The sequence below is a fragment of the Zonotrichia albicollis genome, chromosome 6, assembly GCF_047830755.1.
Source record: "Zonotrichia albicollis isolate bZonAlb1 chromosome 6, bZonAlb1.hap1, whole genome shotgun sequence".
NCBI classification, from domain to species: Eukaryota; Metazoa; Chordata; class Aves; order Passeriformes; family Passerellidae; genus Zonotrichia; species Zonotrichia albicollis.
In genome coordinates, this window is record NC_133824.1 from 41,893,048 (window position 1) to 41,912,075 (window position 19,028).

General features: G+C 41.0%; 1 protein-coding gene across 7 annotated transcripts in view; it reads left to right on the top strand.

The window, feature by feature from the left end:
* SERGEF (secretion regulating guanine nucleotide exchange factor) overlaps nucleotides 1-19,028 on the top strand; it is a 150,291-nt gene that overhangs the window by 84,942 nt on the left and 46,321 nt on the right. The window contains exon 11 of one of the 7 annotated variants that reach the window (XM_074543356.1): nucleotides 16,854-16,907. The exons of the other annotated variants lie outside the window; for them this stretch is intronic. Coding sequence (XP_074399457.1) covers nucleotides 16,854-16,888 — 35 coding nt within the window. The 3' untranslated portion in view covers nucleotides 16,889-16,907. Of the gene's footprint in view, nucleotides 1-16,853; nucleotides 16,908-19,028 lie in introns of those variants that run through there. 7 annotated transcript variants of the gene reach the window in all.

Sequence of the window (19,028 nt, forward strand, 5' to 3'; positions counted from 1 at the left end):
GCTTAGAGTTTGTCTAGAGCTGAGCTGCTGTGTGCTGTCAGTCTGCTTCCTGAGACACTGCATCACATCCACAGGGATGAATCTGCTGTGTCAAGAGCCCTCCTGGAGACGGGGGAAGAGGCAAGGGAGCAGTGTTGACCTCTGGTGACAGCTGAGCCCATCCAGCTGGAGCTGGGAGTGGCAGCCAGAGGAGATAATTGTCATGGGAAGACAGCAAACAACCAGCCAGTGCTACCAAGCAAGAATTTTTGCTTGAAGCTGAGTGAGTGGGGAGCCCTTCCTTGCAGATATTTGTGGAAAGGAAAAGTCCTTCCACCTGGTTTTGGAAAATCACAGAGGATGAGAGCACTCTTGAGAGTGGGAGCTGCAGTATTGGTGCTTGCAGTCCTTTGTCAGAGGGTTCACTGGATGGATACTGAGAATTTAGAGAACAAATCAGGTTTTATCATATTTGTTTACTCACAGGCTCTAAGAGCAATTACTTTGAAGGAGAACAATACTTCCAAGGCATATCTAAGGCATATTTACCTGAATTTTCAAGGAAGCAAACAGGAGTCCCAAATCCAGGCACCCTTGGCCACTAGAGAGGTTAAGTGTTTGGTGGCTATGAAATGAAATAAAAGGGAGGACAAATGTCTGTCTTCAGGGAGTCATCTGGAGCATGTGGGAGAGGTGTTCACCCAAGTGAAAGCACAAGCCCAGCAAAGCAGCTCTCAAAGCACTTGGAGGGCAGCAAATGAAGGCTTTGGTGCCCTTCTGCTGAGCAGCTCTGCAGTGAGCTGTGCTGGTAATTCTGGATTCTGTACATACAGCCTAACTTCACCTTCGAAGTGTGTCACTGAGTAGAAATTTTGCAGCTAAATGGCTGGCTGGCAGGAGGGCAAGGTGGTTTATATTTAGAAAGCTGGCATGAGGAGTGCCCTGACCCTGCTGGGCGATTTGTGGCTCTCCAGGAGGGAATATCTTGCTACAGAACCTTGGGTTGACACCCCTGTGTCAGTGTGTAGTCACTATCAAGATCCTTTACAGAGCACTAAGAAATTTTTCTCTCAGCACATGGGTAGATATTTGTGACCAGCTTTTTAACATGCTCTGAGTGAATAATCTCTGAAGCTTTTTCCTTTTGATATTTTTTGTGTGTGTGTGTTTTACTAACACCATCTTAAATACTCTGAGTAGCTTTCTGCATAATAAAAAGATGGAAGGGATTTTCAGAGATTGACCTGACTGAGTTGGTTTTTTCTCAAATGCACTTTAAAAGTCATGTTTGCTGCCCAGTTTTTGGATTTTGCAGTGTGTTTTGGTCATACTGTTCTCTTTCAATTGTGAAGGTCAGAAAAAATCTGTCAAGAGCCAAAGCTGAAGGCAGGGTTGCTGACAGTGACATGGGTCTGAGAGATGGTGTTGTAAGGACATATGGGAAGTATTGCCAGGCTGCAGGTGAAACAGGAACACTTCTGGGCCAGCACTGCTCTGTGTGGCTAAATGCACACATCAAAGCAGGCTTCCTGAAGCTTTTGTAAACCAAGGTGGGGTGGAGAATTGTTTTTGTACCTTCCTGTAAGAGCAGATCCTCTTTTCCCGCTTTAGGATTTGGGACTTGGAATTTGAAGGTCGTTAAAATTGCAGTGGAGACAATCTTGAGGTATTAGCTGGCAGGCAAGATTATTTTACTGCTAATAACAAAGAAGAAGCTGTTCAGGCTTGCGAGCCTAGAGCAAACTTTCTGGGTAAAAATGAAGAATTTTATTAAAAATCATTGGTTTTAGAGAGATAAGTATTTAAGAAAAATATTAGGGGAAAAAAGTCAAATGAAAAGAGATTAAAAGTTGGAATATTTATAAAAATTACCCTTTACTTGTCCTTGCTTTTTGAACTTGTTTCACTCAAGTGCTTCTTTATAGAAGGTAGGTAACAAAGTAATTAAAATTAAAAATGCTTTTGAGACCCATTTCACTATTGTGCTTTTTCCTGTGCTTTTTTTTCAGTGTCTCTGAGGAGCAACTAGGCTAAACTGGAACTTTTATTATTTCTGAGAAATGTCTTCACATAATTTTATTTTCAGATTGTTGGTCTTATTTGAACTGTGAGAAAGTGTGAAGGACTGAAAGCTATATGAATAGGATTTTAAGAGGTATTTAGCATACAGCATTTACCGTTTCTCTTGGAGCAGTGAGAAGGGTTGATATATTCCTGGTGAACAAGTAAATCACACAGGACTCATGTCAGGCATGTTACATTTGTTTATGGTGAGGCTTCAAACAACTGGTTACCAGGAAGCTGAAGTGAGAGACTACTGCCACATATACAGGTCTTGGTGCCCATTAGTCTTTGAGGAGCAAAATGCCTCTTTACCTGAGCATTGGATAGCTCTGAACTTGCTAGGATGGCAGCACATCTGTCAGTGTTCTCAAAACCAAAGAAACCCAACCACCACCACCTGCAGTAACACACAGGAACTGTAATGATTTTAAAAACCAGTCTGCTGAGGCCTTCCTGGCAGATTTTTCAGATGAGATAGTGACATTTTACCTAGCTTAGGTCTGGCTTACATCCTCCTCCCCTCTCCAAATCTAATGGAATAATTACTTTGAGAAGATAATATAGGATGTATTGATCCCGGTATAAACTTTGTTTGTATTTATTCTAGCCCTGATTTGCTAAATTAAATGTTGTCTAGGAGGACCTTTGTATGATGCCAGGAATTCATGCTATAGGCTTTATCTTCCTCTGTTCAGATTTAGCATCTTATGCTATCCCTGCCCTGTAGCCTTGCATTGGAACAAATGACTGGATTATTGGGAAGTGGTTATGGTGGGGATCACCAGCCCAAATGAGCCCATAAGGAACATGAAATCCAGTTTTAGCTCTGCTCCTATTCATGGGTCATATCCACTATGATTTTTTTAATGTGAGTTGTTCAGTGAGCAGGTGGTAACACCCAGGGAGCCTGGCCACCATATCTGCTCTTTTGTGCACCTTGTTTTGGAATACCTTCAGGCAACTCAGGGATGCTGTACCACAATGACACTTCCAGTGCTTATCTCAGCTGTGAGAATGATCTCCATGTCCTTTATGGCCCCCATTTGACCTTTCCAGACCCCTGTTCCTCTGGGGAATTTAGCAAAGATGTAGCACACTCTCAGTTTGGATGTTATGTGACCTGCAGTGCTGGTGACTCAACGCCCTACAAGCTGTTCACAGATCTCCTGTTATTCACCTTGTAAAAGAGAATCCCCCAGAGTGCCACTGCCCATGACACGTGCTGTAATGCCAGACACAGTGCTTTTCTGGTAAGTGAAGGATGTACATGGCTAGAAGATTTTAGGTGCCATTTTTCTCAGTAGGAAAGAATTTCTGTCAGCTAAGACTTTAGAGTAGGAAGGATTTGGAACTTGATGAGTTTTCTTTTTGTTTTCCTTGTGGATAATGCTCAGAACAGCAATTCAGTCAAACATGGGAAAATTATTTTATCAGGATATATCATTAATCATCTCCCCTTCCCCTCCTTTAGGCATTTTAATATTAATTTAAAAAAAGTAGTTTGCCATGACCTTGGTGACAAATTTGAGTTGCCAAGAGATTGAACAAGTAAGCAGCTGCTTTGCTGAATGTCTGATATTAAGCTGGAGGTTGGCTTCCCTATGCCTTTGGTTTTCAGTGACACCAGCTGCTATCTTGCTGAGTTGAGACATCTCAGAAAATGGGCAGGATGACAAGCAACACTAATAATATAATTCTGAGTAGGAAGCTCACTTGCCTTGAAAGATAGTTTGCTTTGGCTTTCAAACTTCCTATTTTTTCCTCCTGAACTGTTTCCTCTTATGCACTGCACTTTTTTTTTTTTTTTGATTTATGAGCATTTCACAGTCTTTTAAAATTGAATGAGATGAAAGGTGTATCCCTTAAAGGCCAGCAACATGTTGTACTTGTAAATGAGCACATGGGACACTTGGTGTGTGATGTGGTAGTGGTGAAAGATGTATGTCTGCTCAAGGGGTAAGAACTTCTTTCCAGTGTAGCCTGCTGGATTTTGTTCTATTAACAGAATCTTGGTAGCGGTTAGATTTTTCGAGGTGTGGGATTTTTTTTGTGATATTGATTTAATAAATGCTTGCTTGCAACTCCTGTAAAATAAATTGTTTCCTAGTTTTAATAGGAATAATTCATGATTTGTTACTGTTCCCTGCTGATAGATCAAATCTGAGACCTTTATTTCAAGGGAAGCTCTATTACTGAGGCCTCCAAAAGGAGTTATTTCAGAAATACCAGTTGCATATGAGTTCATCATGTTAATGTGTGCTTCACATTGAGCATGCAGGATAATGTGTGATGTATGACAAATTTGAAGCACTCACTGGTTTTCTATGATGTAGACCCAGTGCGTGGATGATTCTGGCCCTTTTGAGAAGCAGATGTTTGCTTAGGCAAGAAAAGTATTTACTTTGTTTGTGTTACTTCTGTCCAGAGGAAGGGAAAATTGTCACCTGTGTCTGTGTTCTACAATGGGTTGTTGGACTCACCATCTGGTTTGTGGTCACTGAACGTGACTTTAGTCTCCTTAATTGTGAGGCTTCTTGGTGACTATTGAAAGGTTTCATACTGGAAGCAGCTTTTAGTTGTGTTTATTTAAACTGGAGTCTTCCTTTAGTCCCAGTAGCAGTTCTGTTCTTCTCCCATGGAGAAATGCCAGGCAGGAAGCAGCCAGCTGTGAGTTTCCCTGTGCCAGATTGGAGCCTGCAGACAGGACCAGGTTAGTCTGTGCTGCTTTTTTCAGTGCATCTGGCCAGACATAGCCTTAAAGCTCACATGAACTTACTGCTGTAGGCTCAAAAGAGAAAAAAATGTTAAAGGTATCAGGAATTAGTGTCCTTGCTGTTCTGAGGTCATGCACCCTATTTTCACGAGTTTTTTCTGGCCCAAGACTCATCTTGCCACCTACCAATGAAAGGAGGCAGGAATCCAAATGTATTCTGCTTCTATCCAAACCTTGTGTTGCCTGCCATTTATAGCAGGAGTAGAGTGATGGTTTGCTGTCACTCAGATTCCTTCAGTCTTGCTACTATGCTGTTGATCAAGTTAACTGCAAGGCAAGATTCATCCTAGGTAGATTCTGGGTACCCTTAAATAAAAAAGCTTGAATGCTATTGTGTAGCTCTGTGGATTTTTTGAGTAAAGAAGCTGGCACTTTAATTTTTTTAAGCACTGTAGTAAAGAAATCTTGTTCTGTTGACAAGTTCAGCATGTGTCTTGTGCAATACTTCTCTGTCTGCTTGGATCCTCCTCCTTCTCCCATCTGCCACCTTCTCACTCTGGGGAAAGGAAACTCCATTCTGTCAAAGCAAAGTGCCAGTGAAAAATGGGGAAGACTTTTAAGAGTAGCTTTTGGATGAGACCATTCACTAAAATCAAAACAAATATAACCACAGCTCACTCCAGTTTTGCCCTGTGTACTTAGCAAAAGGTTAAAGCTGACAAGGTAGTAAGATAGAGCACCTCAAGTGAAGGCTGTGCAGTTCAAAAAGGCAGAATCATTTACTTCTGCCTGTGATCAGTGCTCCATGGCAACATGTGCTTTGCAAGGAAAATAGCATGAATACCTATTAGGCAAAGAGATTCCCCAGCAAGTGAATTAAATGCCAGAAATCGAACGAGAGTGGGGTTGGTGGTTTTTTTTTCCTTTCAGGGTAATTAGGGTACCTACCAATGAAGTATCGTAATTGTAATGGATGCTCTCTGAGTCTTCTGAAGTACGAAATGTCCCTCATTTTGAAGTATCCTGCTTCAGAGACTGTGCATTAACTTTGAGGATTGTTTCCCTCTGCACAGGTTTTGTGGTTTCTTTTGCCTGATGCTGACTTGCAAAATCAGTGTGAGCAGTTAAAGCCTTAAGAATGATAAACTCCTATTATTACAGGGACTTTGTGCATTCATTGAAGTCCCCAGGACTGGAGCTCAGACTTGGTAATTGTCTTGGATTAAATGAATGTGCCAAGTTTCACCCTAATGCCTGCAGCTGGTGATCTCTGCCTGGTAGAGTGAAGGATTACAGAACTGCAGGGCTGTTCTTGATAGTTCGGCTTGATGTGCAGTCACCTATAAAATAATGGTAGTAAATGTGCTTATGCTTTCTTTATAGCTGGAATTTGGTTGGCTATTTGAGGCAAGGGCAGCAGAAATCAACAGGACTTTGTCTGCTGGAGGTGCTGAGCCTTCAGGCTCCAGAACTCAGAGTGCTGAATATCCAGGGGAACTAAACCCCTGGGGTTCTGCTTGAGTCACTGTGCCTCACTCTCTGCTGCTTTGGGCACTCCAGATTACCCTCATCACACATTTGTTTGGGTTCATGTGGCCATGAATTCAATGGTTTTTGTTTCCTCTCTTAACAGGGTTTTCTAAATCCTCATTCCTTGCTTGTCTGCAAGCATGCTTTACTATTCAATGTAGTTTTAGGATATGTGCTTCTCTCCTCAGCCCTAAAACCTAAGCAAAAATTCTAAGTCAGAATTTTGTGATCTCCTTGCAAAATGGTAGGATAGGTAAGAAAGAGATTATATAGGTGAGAACTGTGTAGGTAAAACTTGTCTGAAGTCCAGCTCCTCTGCTTTATCGGGGGGAAGGACTGCACTGCCTCTGTAAAGGCAAAAAGCAAGTATTTTTTTCCTGTGAAGAGCTGATTTCCAGTCTGTTATACAGCACTGTAAAATAGTCTGCTAGCTGCCTTTGTGTTGGCTAGAAGAATTAAACTTGGAGTTGGGCTTGAATCATATTTTAAGTTGCTAAACCCCTGGCCAAGATAGTAAAATGTTGATGATGCTGCAGTACTGCAAAGCTGTAATTTGGTGAATAAATACTTTCTATAAAATAACGCTCCTCTCTTTGGTATTCCCTACATGATAATGAAAGGCATTTTGAGACATAGAAGTTAAAAAAATTAGTTTTATTCCCTTAATTTAGACAAAAAAATGTTAAGCAGAAGTTACTTCCATCTAATTACATTTTTCCTGCTCAACTTGAAGCCAATCTCATGGGCACATTCTCTATCCCTAAGTATAGAGAAACCATGCTGGAAGAAATGGAAAACCATGTCATACTTTAGTATGCAGTGGGAAAGTTAAGTTTGTAGTGTGTGGTGCAATGATCCATCTGACTTGGCATTTAAAAAAATTATTTATGTTTTTAAAAAGCTGTTCTGTGGCTTGGAAGAGCTGGAGTTCAGCTGTTAGGCTATTCCTAGCAAGCACAATATCCAAAAAGCCCCCATGGAACTGTGATGAGGAGGTTTCCCTGGAAATGAACTTCACTCACTTCTAGTCTAGTTAGCTGCCCTCAATTTATAAATGTACATATTAGTTTAATACTGATCTGTTTCAGAGCTAGTGAACCTGTGTCATCCTCCTGCTCTGGAATGTTTCTGGTGCATGCTTCCCTGGTAAATGGGACACATGGCACTTGTGTGGAATTGGACTCATTTCAGCCAAGTTTTTTAGAATTATTTTAAGATTAGCGATTTTTTGTATGTACATGTCTTTTGGACACCTAGCTTCTTGATTTCTTAAGGCAGGCTGAATTTCATCACAGTGGGTGATAAACAGGCTCACTGTGATGTATCAGATTGATTGCTGTCTTTGAGTATTCCTTTTCAAAGTTTTGCTGTTTTCATATTCTGGTGATGCAGGATGGTTATATGGTAGTACTCCTCAATGGCTTCCTAAATCCAGCCAGATTGCAGCCCCTTCATTCTAGAATTGTAAATTCTCATGTCAGAGCCAGGCAAATGCAGGCATTTAATACTTCAACCCTTAGAAGAAGCAACTGGATAAGTTTGAACATACATATGATGTATTGACCTGGGTTTGTGAACTATTTACATTCAGGTTGATGTGTTTGAAAGATGTGAAAGCACATGTACAGGAATGACATCTCAAAGTTGTCTCTTTTTCTTTCATGTTCCAGGACCACAGTGCAGTAAGTTTAACTTATTTTCTCTCCATATTACAATAATTTTAAATATTAGTAGTTAAATTCAAATAATGTTAAATCTCCTTCCCCTAGAAGGCTAGGCTGCTAGTCTAGAATATAATAGAAAGTATTTTTAAGGATTTCTGGGTCTGGTTCTGAGGTCCCCCCAATTTGTAGCCATTTTAAAAAAGGAATAAAGTAGTTTTTAGTTGTCTCATTCCTTTTTACTTTTTTTTTCTGAACAATCTGAGAGATGCTCAAGGTAAGAGAGATTCTCAGGCCATTTTTAATGTAGAATTCAAGAGATCTGCTAAGTAACTTCAGCCTTCCTGTTTTCTGCTATCTGCACTACTTATCCATCCTGCTCACTGAGAAGTGTTGAGTGTAGCTGAATTTGATGATCTTCCAAGTTTTGTCAGTGTGATTCCCAGTTTAAAAGTTCAGGTGCATTATTTTGTGTATTTTGGACAGGCACAGAAGTGACAGGGAAGTTGATACAGCTGTTCACAGGAAGCCATTGGGTGACAGATGAGTTGCAGTAAGATGGATCACTCTGAAATAGTGGGGGAACAGATTTCTCTGCAGGACACAAGGAACAATCTGAGATTCTGATAAATGCCTTTTCAGAGGGTATAAGATGACCCAATTAATAATTTCAGCAAACGTACAGCCAAGCCTTTGATCTGAATGTTAAGCAGTTAGAATCTCTAATATTTTTGTGAGGGCAGTAGTAATCAGGCACTCCTTTATAACTCCTCTAGTCCGACCCTCGTAAATTTGGTGTCTTCTTCTCAGTACCTTTACTTGTGTTCTCCCAAACCTACCTTAGTTTTTATATTAATATTCACTGAATTCCTTCTTAAAGTTCAGCATCTCTTGCTCTTCAGGATTTGTGCTTTCTCTTCCATCTTAGACTGGCACTTTGCCATGTTGTGATTTTGGTAAAGCAAAGTCATCTTAAGGGGACCTTCAGCTTTCCTGTCATGCATTGGTGCTGCAGTTCTTCATGGTAGTCAAACTGGAACAGCTCTGCCATGTGCAAGTCAGTGCTCAACAGAGGGGATGGAGTCTGTAATAATTCAGGGCAGTGGTTGTTCCCTCAGAGCACTGAAAGCTGCATTGCACTAAAGGAGCAGTGGTCTCTAAATAAGTGAAAGGCTCCAGCATGTGCAGAGCCTCTGCCTTCCTCAGTGGGTTGGTTCACAACAGCTGCAACAAAGGAGAAGGGGAAAAAAAGTTTGTGAAAGCACAGGAAGTGCTTCAGCTTCCTCATAAACAAGCAAGACATTTCTCCTCTGAGAATGCCTCTGTCAGATTTGCTGTGCCTTCTGTCTTTATCACAGCAGGTTGGAACAGGCATCATAAAGGATGACCAAGAAGAGGGAAATGTACTGGATTTGTGTCTAAACATGTAAAAACTTTGTGTAAATGTGATAGTTGAAAGCACTTTATTCTGGGGAGAGGGGGGGGATATGTAATTTCCAATAGTCAGGTACTTTTGTGTACAAATAGCTGGGTTGGCAGCATGCATTTTGTAATCCTGAAAACAAGGAGCATTCATGTGAGGACTTAGGTGGGCAGTGTATGTAAATCTTGGTTATTCTCCTTAGAGAATATTGGTCATTCTCCAAAGCTTGTAGAATTCATTCTCACATAGCTTCTTGCTTCTGGGGGAGTTGTACTCAAATAGAATTAACAAAGGAGTAACAGAGACTAGACCAAAAGTTTAGTATCATAAAGGACTTCTCATCTCAAACCAAGACTCTCTTTGAACTCTGAACACAGAGTAAATAACTATGTCTCCATGATCATCTCCATGATAATCAGCTTATTTCTGACCTTTTTTTAGACATATATTTTTCTCTTCCAATGCAATTTAAGTGTACAGTGATGAAACTACAAGGAACATCCTCTCAGAAGTGACAGAAAAAAGGATTCAGTTTTTTTATTTAATCATATGTGGTATGCTGTAGTCCAAGTGCCAGTTGTGGGGTTATCCTGGAATGTAGCAATGTCCAGGAAAAGAAGGTAGTTTGATATTAAGGGTTTGTATTTATGGTTTCAGTTTAAATTTGTGCCTGAGTGCAGACCTTGCACTGGGTTTGCTCTGTGCACAGAGGGCTCAGCCCTGAGGCTGCCATCATTGCCTGTTGGGGGAATTTCCCCTCCACAATCCACAGCTGTATCTGTGGTTGGGCTCTTCACCCAAAGACAGACAGGGATCCCATTTGAAAGGGCACATTGTCAATGGCCACTGCCATGGTGCAGTGCCTCATTACATCATTAAATGTATCTGTGAGTGTGTAGATCAGCTTAAACTGTGCCTGATGCTTTTCTGCTTAGCAGCATCTGATTTTGCATATTTTAGATGTTTATCCAAAGGCCTCCAGAGATGCCTTTCATGGTTGGCTGCAGATAATTGTAAGTTGGCAGTTTTCCTGCTCCTGGATGTCAGGTAGCCTTTCAGTGAACCTGGCCCTTTCAGAGGTAGCTGTTCCCTGTGGCACAGTGGTGGGAGCTGTAGCTCCGAAATGATTGGAGATTTCAGTGATGCTGATGGCTCTTTACCATGCTGAGTTTTTAAGAAACCTGGCTTGCAGTCCTAAGAGGCAGGACTCACCTTGGGTTACCCAAGGTTTGACTACATGGCTAATTAGTGATAGAGGAAATCTGACAAATATGTGACTAATGCGCAGGGATTCACCTAATGAAAATAACACCTCTTTCCCAAATAGCTCCCTTGCAACATTTAGTTGTGTAGCAACTATTGCTGTTTTCTGAATGAAGTGGATTCCCCAGCAGTCTTTGTGCACACCCCCACCCCCTATTTGGCTCACAAAATTAATTGTAGAGAATATAAGCAAAAATACACATGGTATAGGTAATAGACAATACAGGTAATACTGCAGCTACACTAGATTAAATGTAATTTCTCATTCTTGCAGAAGGCTCCTTTTCTGTGAACCTAAAGTATCCTGTAAATGTTGGAGTTTGTCAGGAAATGGCCAAAAGCTGGAGAGTAAATTGTGCAATGATAAGGTTCCATTCCTATTGACCATGTTTTTCTCATGTCGTGAGGAGGCAATGACAGCACATACAATTCTGATACCTGATAAAATTGTCTCATTTGGTCAGGGTGAGAATAAATTTAAAGAGCTGAAAATACTGCTTTAAATGATTTCTCTGCTTGTAGTTAGCAAAAAATTCATCCTAAAGAGCCAAATAAGCATATAATTTTGTCGTGGCTAGTCAAAATTTCAATGTACATTTAAAAGGAGGGTAATTTTCCCATTTCTATTTTAGAATGTTCCTTATTCTGCCTTTATAATTCTGTCCATTTGCTTATTAGTGCTCCTTTCAGAGCCCAAACATGTCAACGGTGACACCATTATCAGCCTGAAATAAAGGAACAAACGTTCTGATCTTCAGTTATGGTTTGCCTATGGCAGATATTTTTAATTTTGCAGCTGCTGGAGGATGAGGCAGATTTGCAGCTGAAGACTTGGCCCCTGTATCACACGTCCACTTTCCAAATGCTCTCAGAGGTGTCAGGAAATGTGGGGCTTTCCAAGGGGTCTCTTCACTGAAGTAGCACTTCTGGAAAAAGAGACAGGAGGGAGCATGAGGCAAAGCACTGGCAGCAGAAGGGAGGTACCCTGCTGATTTAGCATTTGCTTGCAGATGTTCAAAATGGAGTGTGAGGTGGCAGCTGATCCTTTTTTTTCACCTAGTGTGAATATGAGCTGAAAAAACTCACACACTCCCGTGTACTCTGAGCAGTGCGAGTTCCAGCGGGTCCTCAGCCTCCAGGATTTTTCTTTCCTGGAAAAGGAGGTAATGTGACTTTTTGGCCATGAGGAGCAACTTGTGCTCTTCCCAGCCTTGACCCCTGCTGGTTCTTGGCTTCTTTTCTTCTCTGTCGAGGTTGGGATTGAAAGCACTCAGGAAAATATTTCATGTTCAGACTCAAATGTTTATTTTTTCTTACCTGTGTTACAGTCTGACAGGCAGTGAGTTCTGCAGTGTTCTACTAACAAGGTACAAAATGGCTAACTATCTCTCCCTACAAGGTCTTTTAAGGCTAAACTATGCAATCAAGAAATGACACCTAAATTATTTTCTCTTTTAACCCAATCACTAATCACTCAAAGTCCACAGTTGGACTTTTGTGTCCAATTACATAATACCACCGAAATCCATGAAGAAGGTGAAAAAAAAGGATGAGCCACTGCCCTAAAACCTCCATCTTAGCTCTATATGTATTATGGTATTCTGAAACCTTAAATTCTGAGTTTTCCACCCTGTGATATTGCACACTTCTAATCAACTACACACCCATAATCCCAGTGCTGTCAATCAATTTTGGACGCCTTCTCCATGGACTCAGGTCAAATGCAGTGCTCTCCTGGGGGTCAGGGTCTGTCAGCACACAAAGTCTAATGTTCTCATCATCCAGAACTCCAACAGAGCCCTGTTCCAGATGGGTGCCATGACTCTGAGTTGCAGATGAAGCTGCAGAGCACACAGGAGCTACAGTGACCTGGGCCTGCCTTGACATGGGCATTCAGCCACGTCAGCTTTGGTGCCCACCGCTGGCAAAAGTGGCCAGGCATGGAAGCACAGCTGTGGGAGTGTAAACATTATTTATTGACTTGTCACTTCACCTAACCTTGTTCAGGCCTCAAAGTGCTTCCTTTGTCTTTGTACCAATATTTCTGTAATTTATTTACAGTGATAGAAGTTAAGATGTGGCAGTGCATTTAGTTAGTACCTCTGAGTGATGTGGATGATAAGGATTGTTGGTAACAATCCTCAATTTTCTTAGATGCTGAAACACCAAAGACTTTATTTTGTAGCTCCCCACAGTCAGAAGACAGTGATGTGAAGAAGTGAGCCTAAATGATGAACTGGTTGAAGGTTTAAATGGCAAATTCTCTGTTTTGGAACTGAAATATGTTTTGAAACAATCTGTTTAGTTTTATTTTGTCTTTGGCATTTGGCCCAAAATGCATTGCATGTTGCCTACTCTTTTTGCCAAAAATTGAGTAGCAGTGGTGCCACATGTGTTTTCCCTGAACTTTGATATCTATGTTAGTGGATCCAGGCAATTTGAAAGCTGCATAGATTTTCTAGTGATCCATAAAGAACAGTTTATCTAGGTCTTGGACAACTTTAAAGCTTCAGAAAGATAGTTTTTTTTCTTTTGCTGGTTTGCAAACTTGGACTAAATTGACTTGAAAAATGTGATATTAACTATTAAAAAAATAATAAAGAGGGTTCAGATACTTCCACATTTGGCCATGGTGTTAATTCGGTGCTTAAATACTTGTGATCTTTTGGTTTCATGTGTGAGGATCATGGAAAAGTAATGCAAGTAATTTATTTTCTAATAATAATAATAATAATGATGATGATGATGCTTGTGTTGAGCCTCTTTGCTTGAGTACTGTTGTTAATTATCTTGCTGCTCTGAACTTAGCTGCCATTCCTGTTGTTTACCTGACCTATTAAATAGTCTGCTGTATGACCTTGGACTTTTTGATCATATCTCTCTGAGAGTAGATATAGACATGCACATATAAATAGGGTTTCTAATAGAGGCAGGTTTTATTAAGCAGAAGCATTGCTGGGAGAGTTAAAGAAGAGAATGAAGTGATGTGTCTTTGAAGTGCAGTCACTGCATTAAAGTGCTCCAATGTAACACTCTTTTGATCTCCTAAGAAATAAAAAGGCAGTTCATGCTGTAGCATCTTGGAGAAGCTAAGGTCTAAAAGGACATCCTGTTGAGAGTACTTATTAGTTATGCAGTCTAAAACTGTGGAACATGCTTAATCTTGTAAAAAGGGCTCCATGTCTTCATTTTGTAAGGAGCTTAATACCCATCTCTCTTGCTTTCAGGTGACTAACAGGCCTTTCAGAAAATATCATGTTAATTTAAAAACAACTGTCCAGAAACGTCAGGCATCTCCAGTGTCACTTGTGCCCTGTGACCTGATACCACTTAAGTGGATAGTATACCTTTGAAATGTATAGAAGATAAGCCTTTCAAACATATACATTAAAAATATATGTCAACAGACCAGCTTTACCATGACCTACTGGCTAGAAATAAGAATATCTACTTGGTGGTTTGTTGTTTTGTTTTATTTTAAATCCGTAGTCAATCCCTAGCAAGATGTGGCAAGTCTTGAGCTTGAGATGGTCAGAAATGCAGAGCCAGGCTGTTTGCAGTGTGTATTTCATGTTTTTTCAATGAATGGGAAACTGACTGCAGCTTGGCTGGCAGGGTCAGTTCCCTCCTCGTTCTGTGAGCACGTTTCACATGTCCTTGATAAGGGACTCTGTGGTTCCCCTTGTGGTGATGTTTTTGAGCTCATCTCTCTCAGCTGGTAAGGCCACGGACTTCTCGCACAACTTGTGACCTACAGTGCCTCCAGCATCCCTGAAATGACAACAGCTGAAACTCAGGCAGAGCTGAGGCTATTTGGATTGGATTTTCCCTCTGTCAAAAAACCCCAGATTTGGCAGATTTTGTTCTTAGAATAGCAGGAAGGGAGAAACTTGGTTTCATAACTAAATAACAAAAAAGTTAGGTTAATGAGGCTGTGAATCATTTGAATGGTTCAGCCCTGTGTGCATCTGCTGCATGCTAAAAAATTCCCAGCAGATTTTTCAGTGAAACACAAAGCTGACATAAAGTCAGTTGTCTTTGATCTTTGCTTGGTTTTGGGGTGTGTTTGTTTAAGATTGGGAAGCTATTGATGTGATGAAATGAAGATGCAGTATTAACCCAGGGAAATATGCTAGTCTTAGTCTGTCTAGCTCAAATAAAACAGCAAGGATGTAGCATATTCTTTGTTTGTTCACTATCAAGCATGAAATGGTCGATAATACCTATTTCAATCTCCTGTTTTGGATCCTCTAATAAGTTCTTGCTCTGTAAAGTTCATGCTGTCCTCTTCCTCTCTCTTTTAAGTAGTCTGTGGCTGTTAGGTCTAAATTTGCCAGCTCTCTTCATGGTATGATAATCACGAGATGCTTTGGATTGGGAGTTGCAAACACAGATCTTTTGAAAGAAGGTCTTTTTAATTTGGAACATTTTGACTGATTCCCTCTTGTCCCTTGCTTTCCCTGACTTATCCTAGTGAGGGGGCTAAAAAAGAAAAACTTGGTTGTTCTGTCAATAGAGAGGTCATTAGGGCTGCTGTTGTATCACTTGTAACATGAAATCCTTTGAAACCATATCTTGCGAGAGTAATACTGTAAAACATATTGTGAATGCAGGCAAATTGGAAGCCAGGCATTTATATTCATGATGCAATATAAATAACTGGGTTTGGACATTTAGCTGCAATGCAAGAAACATTACACTGATATAAGCAAAATTGTCTGTGTCTTTTTATCCATATGAGAAGACTGGCTGCATCCCTGGCAGTGAATAAGTTAACCTACTTAGTGTTTTGTGTGTAGGCAGCATGCAGTTCTGTGAGATTACAGTGGGCAATGAAGCAGCAGAATTCAATTTGCAGCAGTGACCTAAGAGGGACTATTTTTAGTAATAAAATAGGTCAGGGGATGTGGTAGTGCAGACTGATAAATGAACAGTCTTCCCTTCCACTTGTGGGGCATGTTTTTGTTCACCATTGGCGAAGCTCTGCGATGGAGTCTGTGCTGTCACGTGATTAGTGTTAGGAGTTTTTTATTATTGTGAAGCAATCATAGGAAAGTGCTAAGTTTTATTTTGGTGAAGAAATAATATAAGTAACTACATAGGGATTCATGGAAGGTAAAGCCTACTTGGGAGCAGGGTGTTTTGAAGCCATTGCTCAAAGCTGGTCTCAGCACTGCTGGAGATCTCATTTTGCAGTGTTGTCCATGTGACAAGTTGTTCTTGCAGTCTTTTTCCCTTTCACTCTACTGGCTGTTATTATGTGTTTTTTTAGCTTGCTTCTCTTTCCAGTTTGCTTTCTCAGTAATTTATGCAGATGAGTGTTAGCTTCTTCCTCTCAGGATGGCAAAGATGAAACACTGCTTTATCCTGTTCCTTTGAGTCTCCGGGCTCTTGCAGGAAGCTTGCAAAGGATCTGTTCAGTCCATTCTTATGACACAGATCAGTTCAAGTCTCTTTTTGCATTATACTACTTGACTTTTGCATTTCCACACTTCTGTGAAATTCTGTTTCAGAGCAGTCTTGGAAAGTGCCTGTTGCCAGTTTGTGCCTTTATAATCCTGCTGTTAATTACTGCTGTGGCAAAGTCCCCAGAATCTCTAGTCATGGAGCAGTGTGTCTTCATGCCATATAAACAGCAGAAAACCATCAACTTTAGCCCTAAAGCCTTTTGATTTTTACCCTGGAAAAAGTGTGCTTAGCAGGAAGCAAGTAATCTCCAGTCCTGGCTGTAGCTGCATCAGTATCAGTGCGTCACCCTGCGTGAGAAGTACAGTGCAGGATGCTCAGGCTCTTGCTGGAGCTACCTCCAGGACTTAATGAGCCCTGGTGAGATGCACTGGGATGCCCAGTTCTCCTGCTTTGGAACTAAGAAGATTTCTTCCCCTGGGGCTGCTTGATGTTGTGTGAATTACGTGCCTGTGCTGGTGCTTGTTCCTGCCCTGCAGTGCTCTGTGAAGTACAGATATGTCTGTATGGCATGGGGGAGAGATGTCCTTAAACTTTCCCTTATTTTATATCCCTTCTAGCAAAATGTGCTTAATTTTCATGGTCTAGTTAAGACCATGATGAAATATCATCTAGCAGAGTTTTTAAAGTGCTTGAAAGTCCTTGAATAATATCACTTTGATATCATATTTATAAGGAGAGTAAGCTCAACATTGATCACTGGCTTAAAAATTGTAAACTCAAACTGTCCTTGACCCTCTTCTTTTTTTTTAAGGTTGCAAGTTAGTTATGAATCATCCTCTAATATAAAAAAACCCTTAATAAAATGGTAAGTAATTTGAATTTATAACTTCTGTATTTTTCTGCATCAAAGGTCTGTTTCTATATTGCAAATAAGCACTGCACACCTCAGATAACCAAGAAAGAGCAATGGGAAAAATACAGAAAGACTTCCAGTGGGATCAATACAGTGGAGTTATTTTCAGCAACACTCTAAGAAACATGAGGGGGGCTTTTGTTCATATTCCTTCATCAGTGTGGTATAATGTGCTTCTGAGGGACATCTTTTACTATGAATACACTGCCCTGCACTTTCCTTTCTAAAGAAAAGGCCAGTATTTTTGTTTTATTTGTTAATCTGTTTTTGCAAAAGATAGCTTGACAATATCATAGAATATAAACTGAATCATTTGGTGTTCCTGTCTATCCTGCTCATCATGGGAGCTGGAATTCCATGGCAGTTCTCAACCTGTTCACTGCACACTTGTGGGTCAGCTCAGGTGATCAGAGCACACTGAGCCAAGAGCTCATTTATTAGGCATGCAATGAGAGAAATCCACAAATACTCACAGTTTTTCTTCTTAGGAGTTTGGAACACTGCAGTCCACCCTCCCCATATTCACCCACCCTGTAGATTACTGGCCTGTCCCATATCTGGTGTGCTATGCTCTGTTCCTGAAATACCAGAAGTGGAAAACTTGCACTCAGAAAGTAACTGGGATCATCCTTTTGCTCCTAGCATTTAATGATGGTTTCACATTTAGAGGGTGACTTTTTCTCTCCATTACAAACTAATTTATTTTAATTGATTTATGAAAACTCTTGCTTTTCTCTATTTCCTCATGTTTTCTCAGCATGACTGACTGAAAAAGCACTTTGTGCCAAAACACAGAGCTGGGAAGATGGCTCTCTTTCTCTCCTGTGAATTCATTTTTGGTGTGGGTATCGCAGATCTGTTTGTGTGCAGTGTTTCCAGTGCCTTGATAAATGCGATAAATGCTCCAGCATTTATTTTGTGCTTGTTGTGGGGGCATGAGCCTGGTGGGGAGACATGAGCTGCAGTATTTGACAGCGGAAGGTCTGGTGGGAAAGTCCCCAGTGACTCTGTGACAATGCTGTGTGTTTATTCAGATTATCCAGTCAGCACTTGGATAGCCAGTAGGCTCAGGTATGGGAGAAGTGCATCCTGCTCCTGCTGCTGCTTTAGCTGACATGAGGTAAATGTCCTCCATCATGTGTCCCTCCCTCTTTTCATTTGGAAAATGAAGGTGATGATACATGATCTCCATCAGGGGAAAGGATATATATTCATCATCTCTAAGCTTTTAATCTAATCTTTCCAGAGTAAAGATTTTGTGGGTAATTTCTCGACTGGTCTTGGCCTAGAGAGCTGCAAGAGGAGCCATGTGGTTTGATCTGACTGTGTGCTGCTCAGAAGGAAAATCCTTGCTTTCTCTATTCTGGATATATTTCCAACCAAAAACCTAGGAGTGAAACAAGACTTTGTCATCCCTCTGAAAATCCTAGGTCTCTTCCAGCTCAAAAGACTTCCCAGAACAAGTAGCTCCAAAGTTTACTCAAAGAATGTGATTGTAATCCAGAGGTGGAAAACACAGCACTTTCACACTAGGTATGTCCAAAGCCAGTTCATACTTTGAACAGCCTTTTTTTCCTCTTGCTTTATATGCATGCACACACATTTGAGCAATGAAGAAAACTGAGGCACAGCAATCTGCCTGTGTTTCCCAGTAGTATTTCAGCAGGAATGCCAGGAATGAGTTCTATGTCAAGTCACAGATAAATTTGTCCCCAGATACTCTCCCATGTTTGCTGGTTTTTCAGCTCTTTTGTGTAGAGGCTGTCTGTGTGTACTGGGATGCCCATGACCTGTCCCTTCCCACTGTGGCATGGCCACAGGGATAGATTGTCAGAAGAGAAAGGAAGCACAGCCCCACAGGGTGGCATAAGCAATGGATTCTGAGCATTGTTACTAGCGTGACAGGACCTGCAAAATTAATATGCTAACTGGAAGGTACAAAATGTAGCTCTGTTCTTCCTTTAGGCTCTGACTCTTCTCAGGGCACAGCAATGCCTGCAAAGAAGTGTTTCTGGTGTTGCTGTCACTCCTGGGTGTATTGCCTGGAGGAGGCAGCCTGTGTAAGGAGCAGGT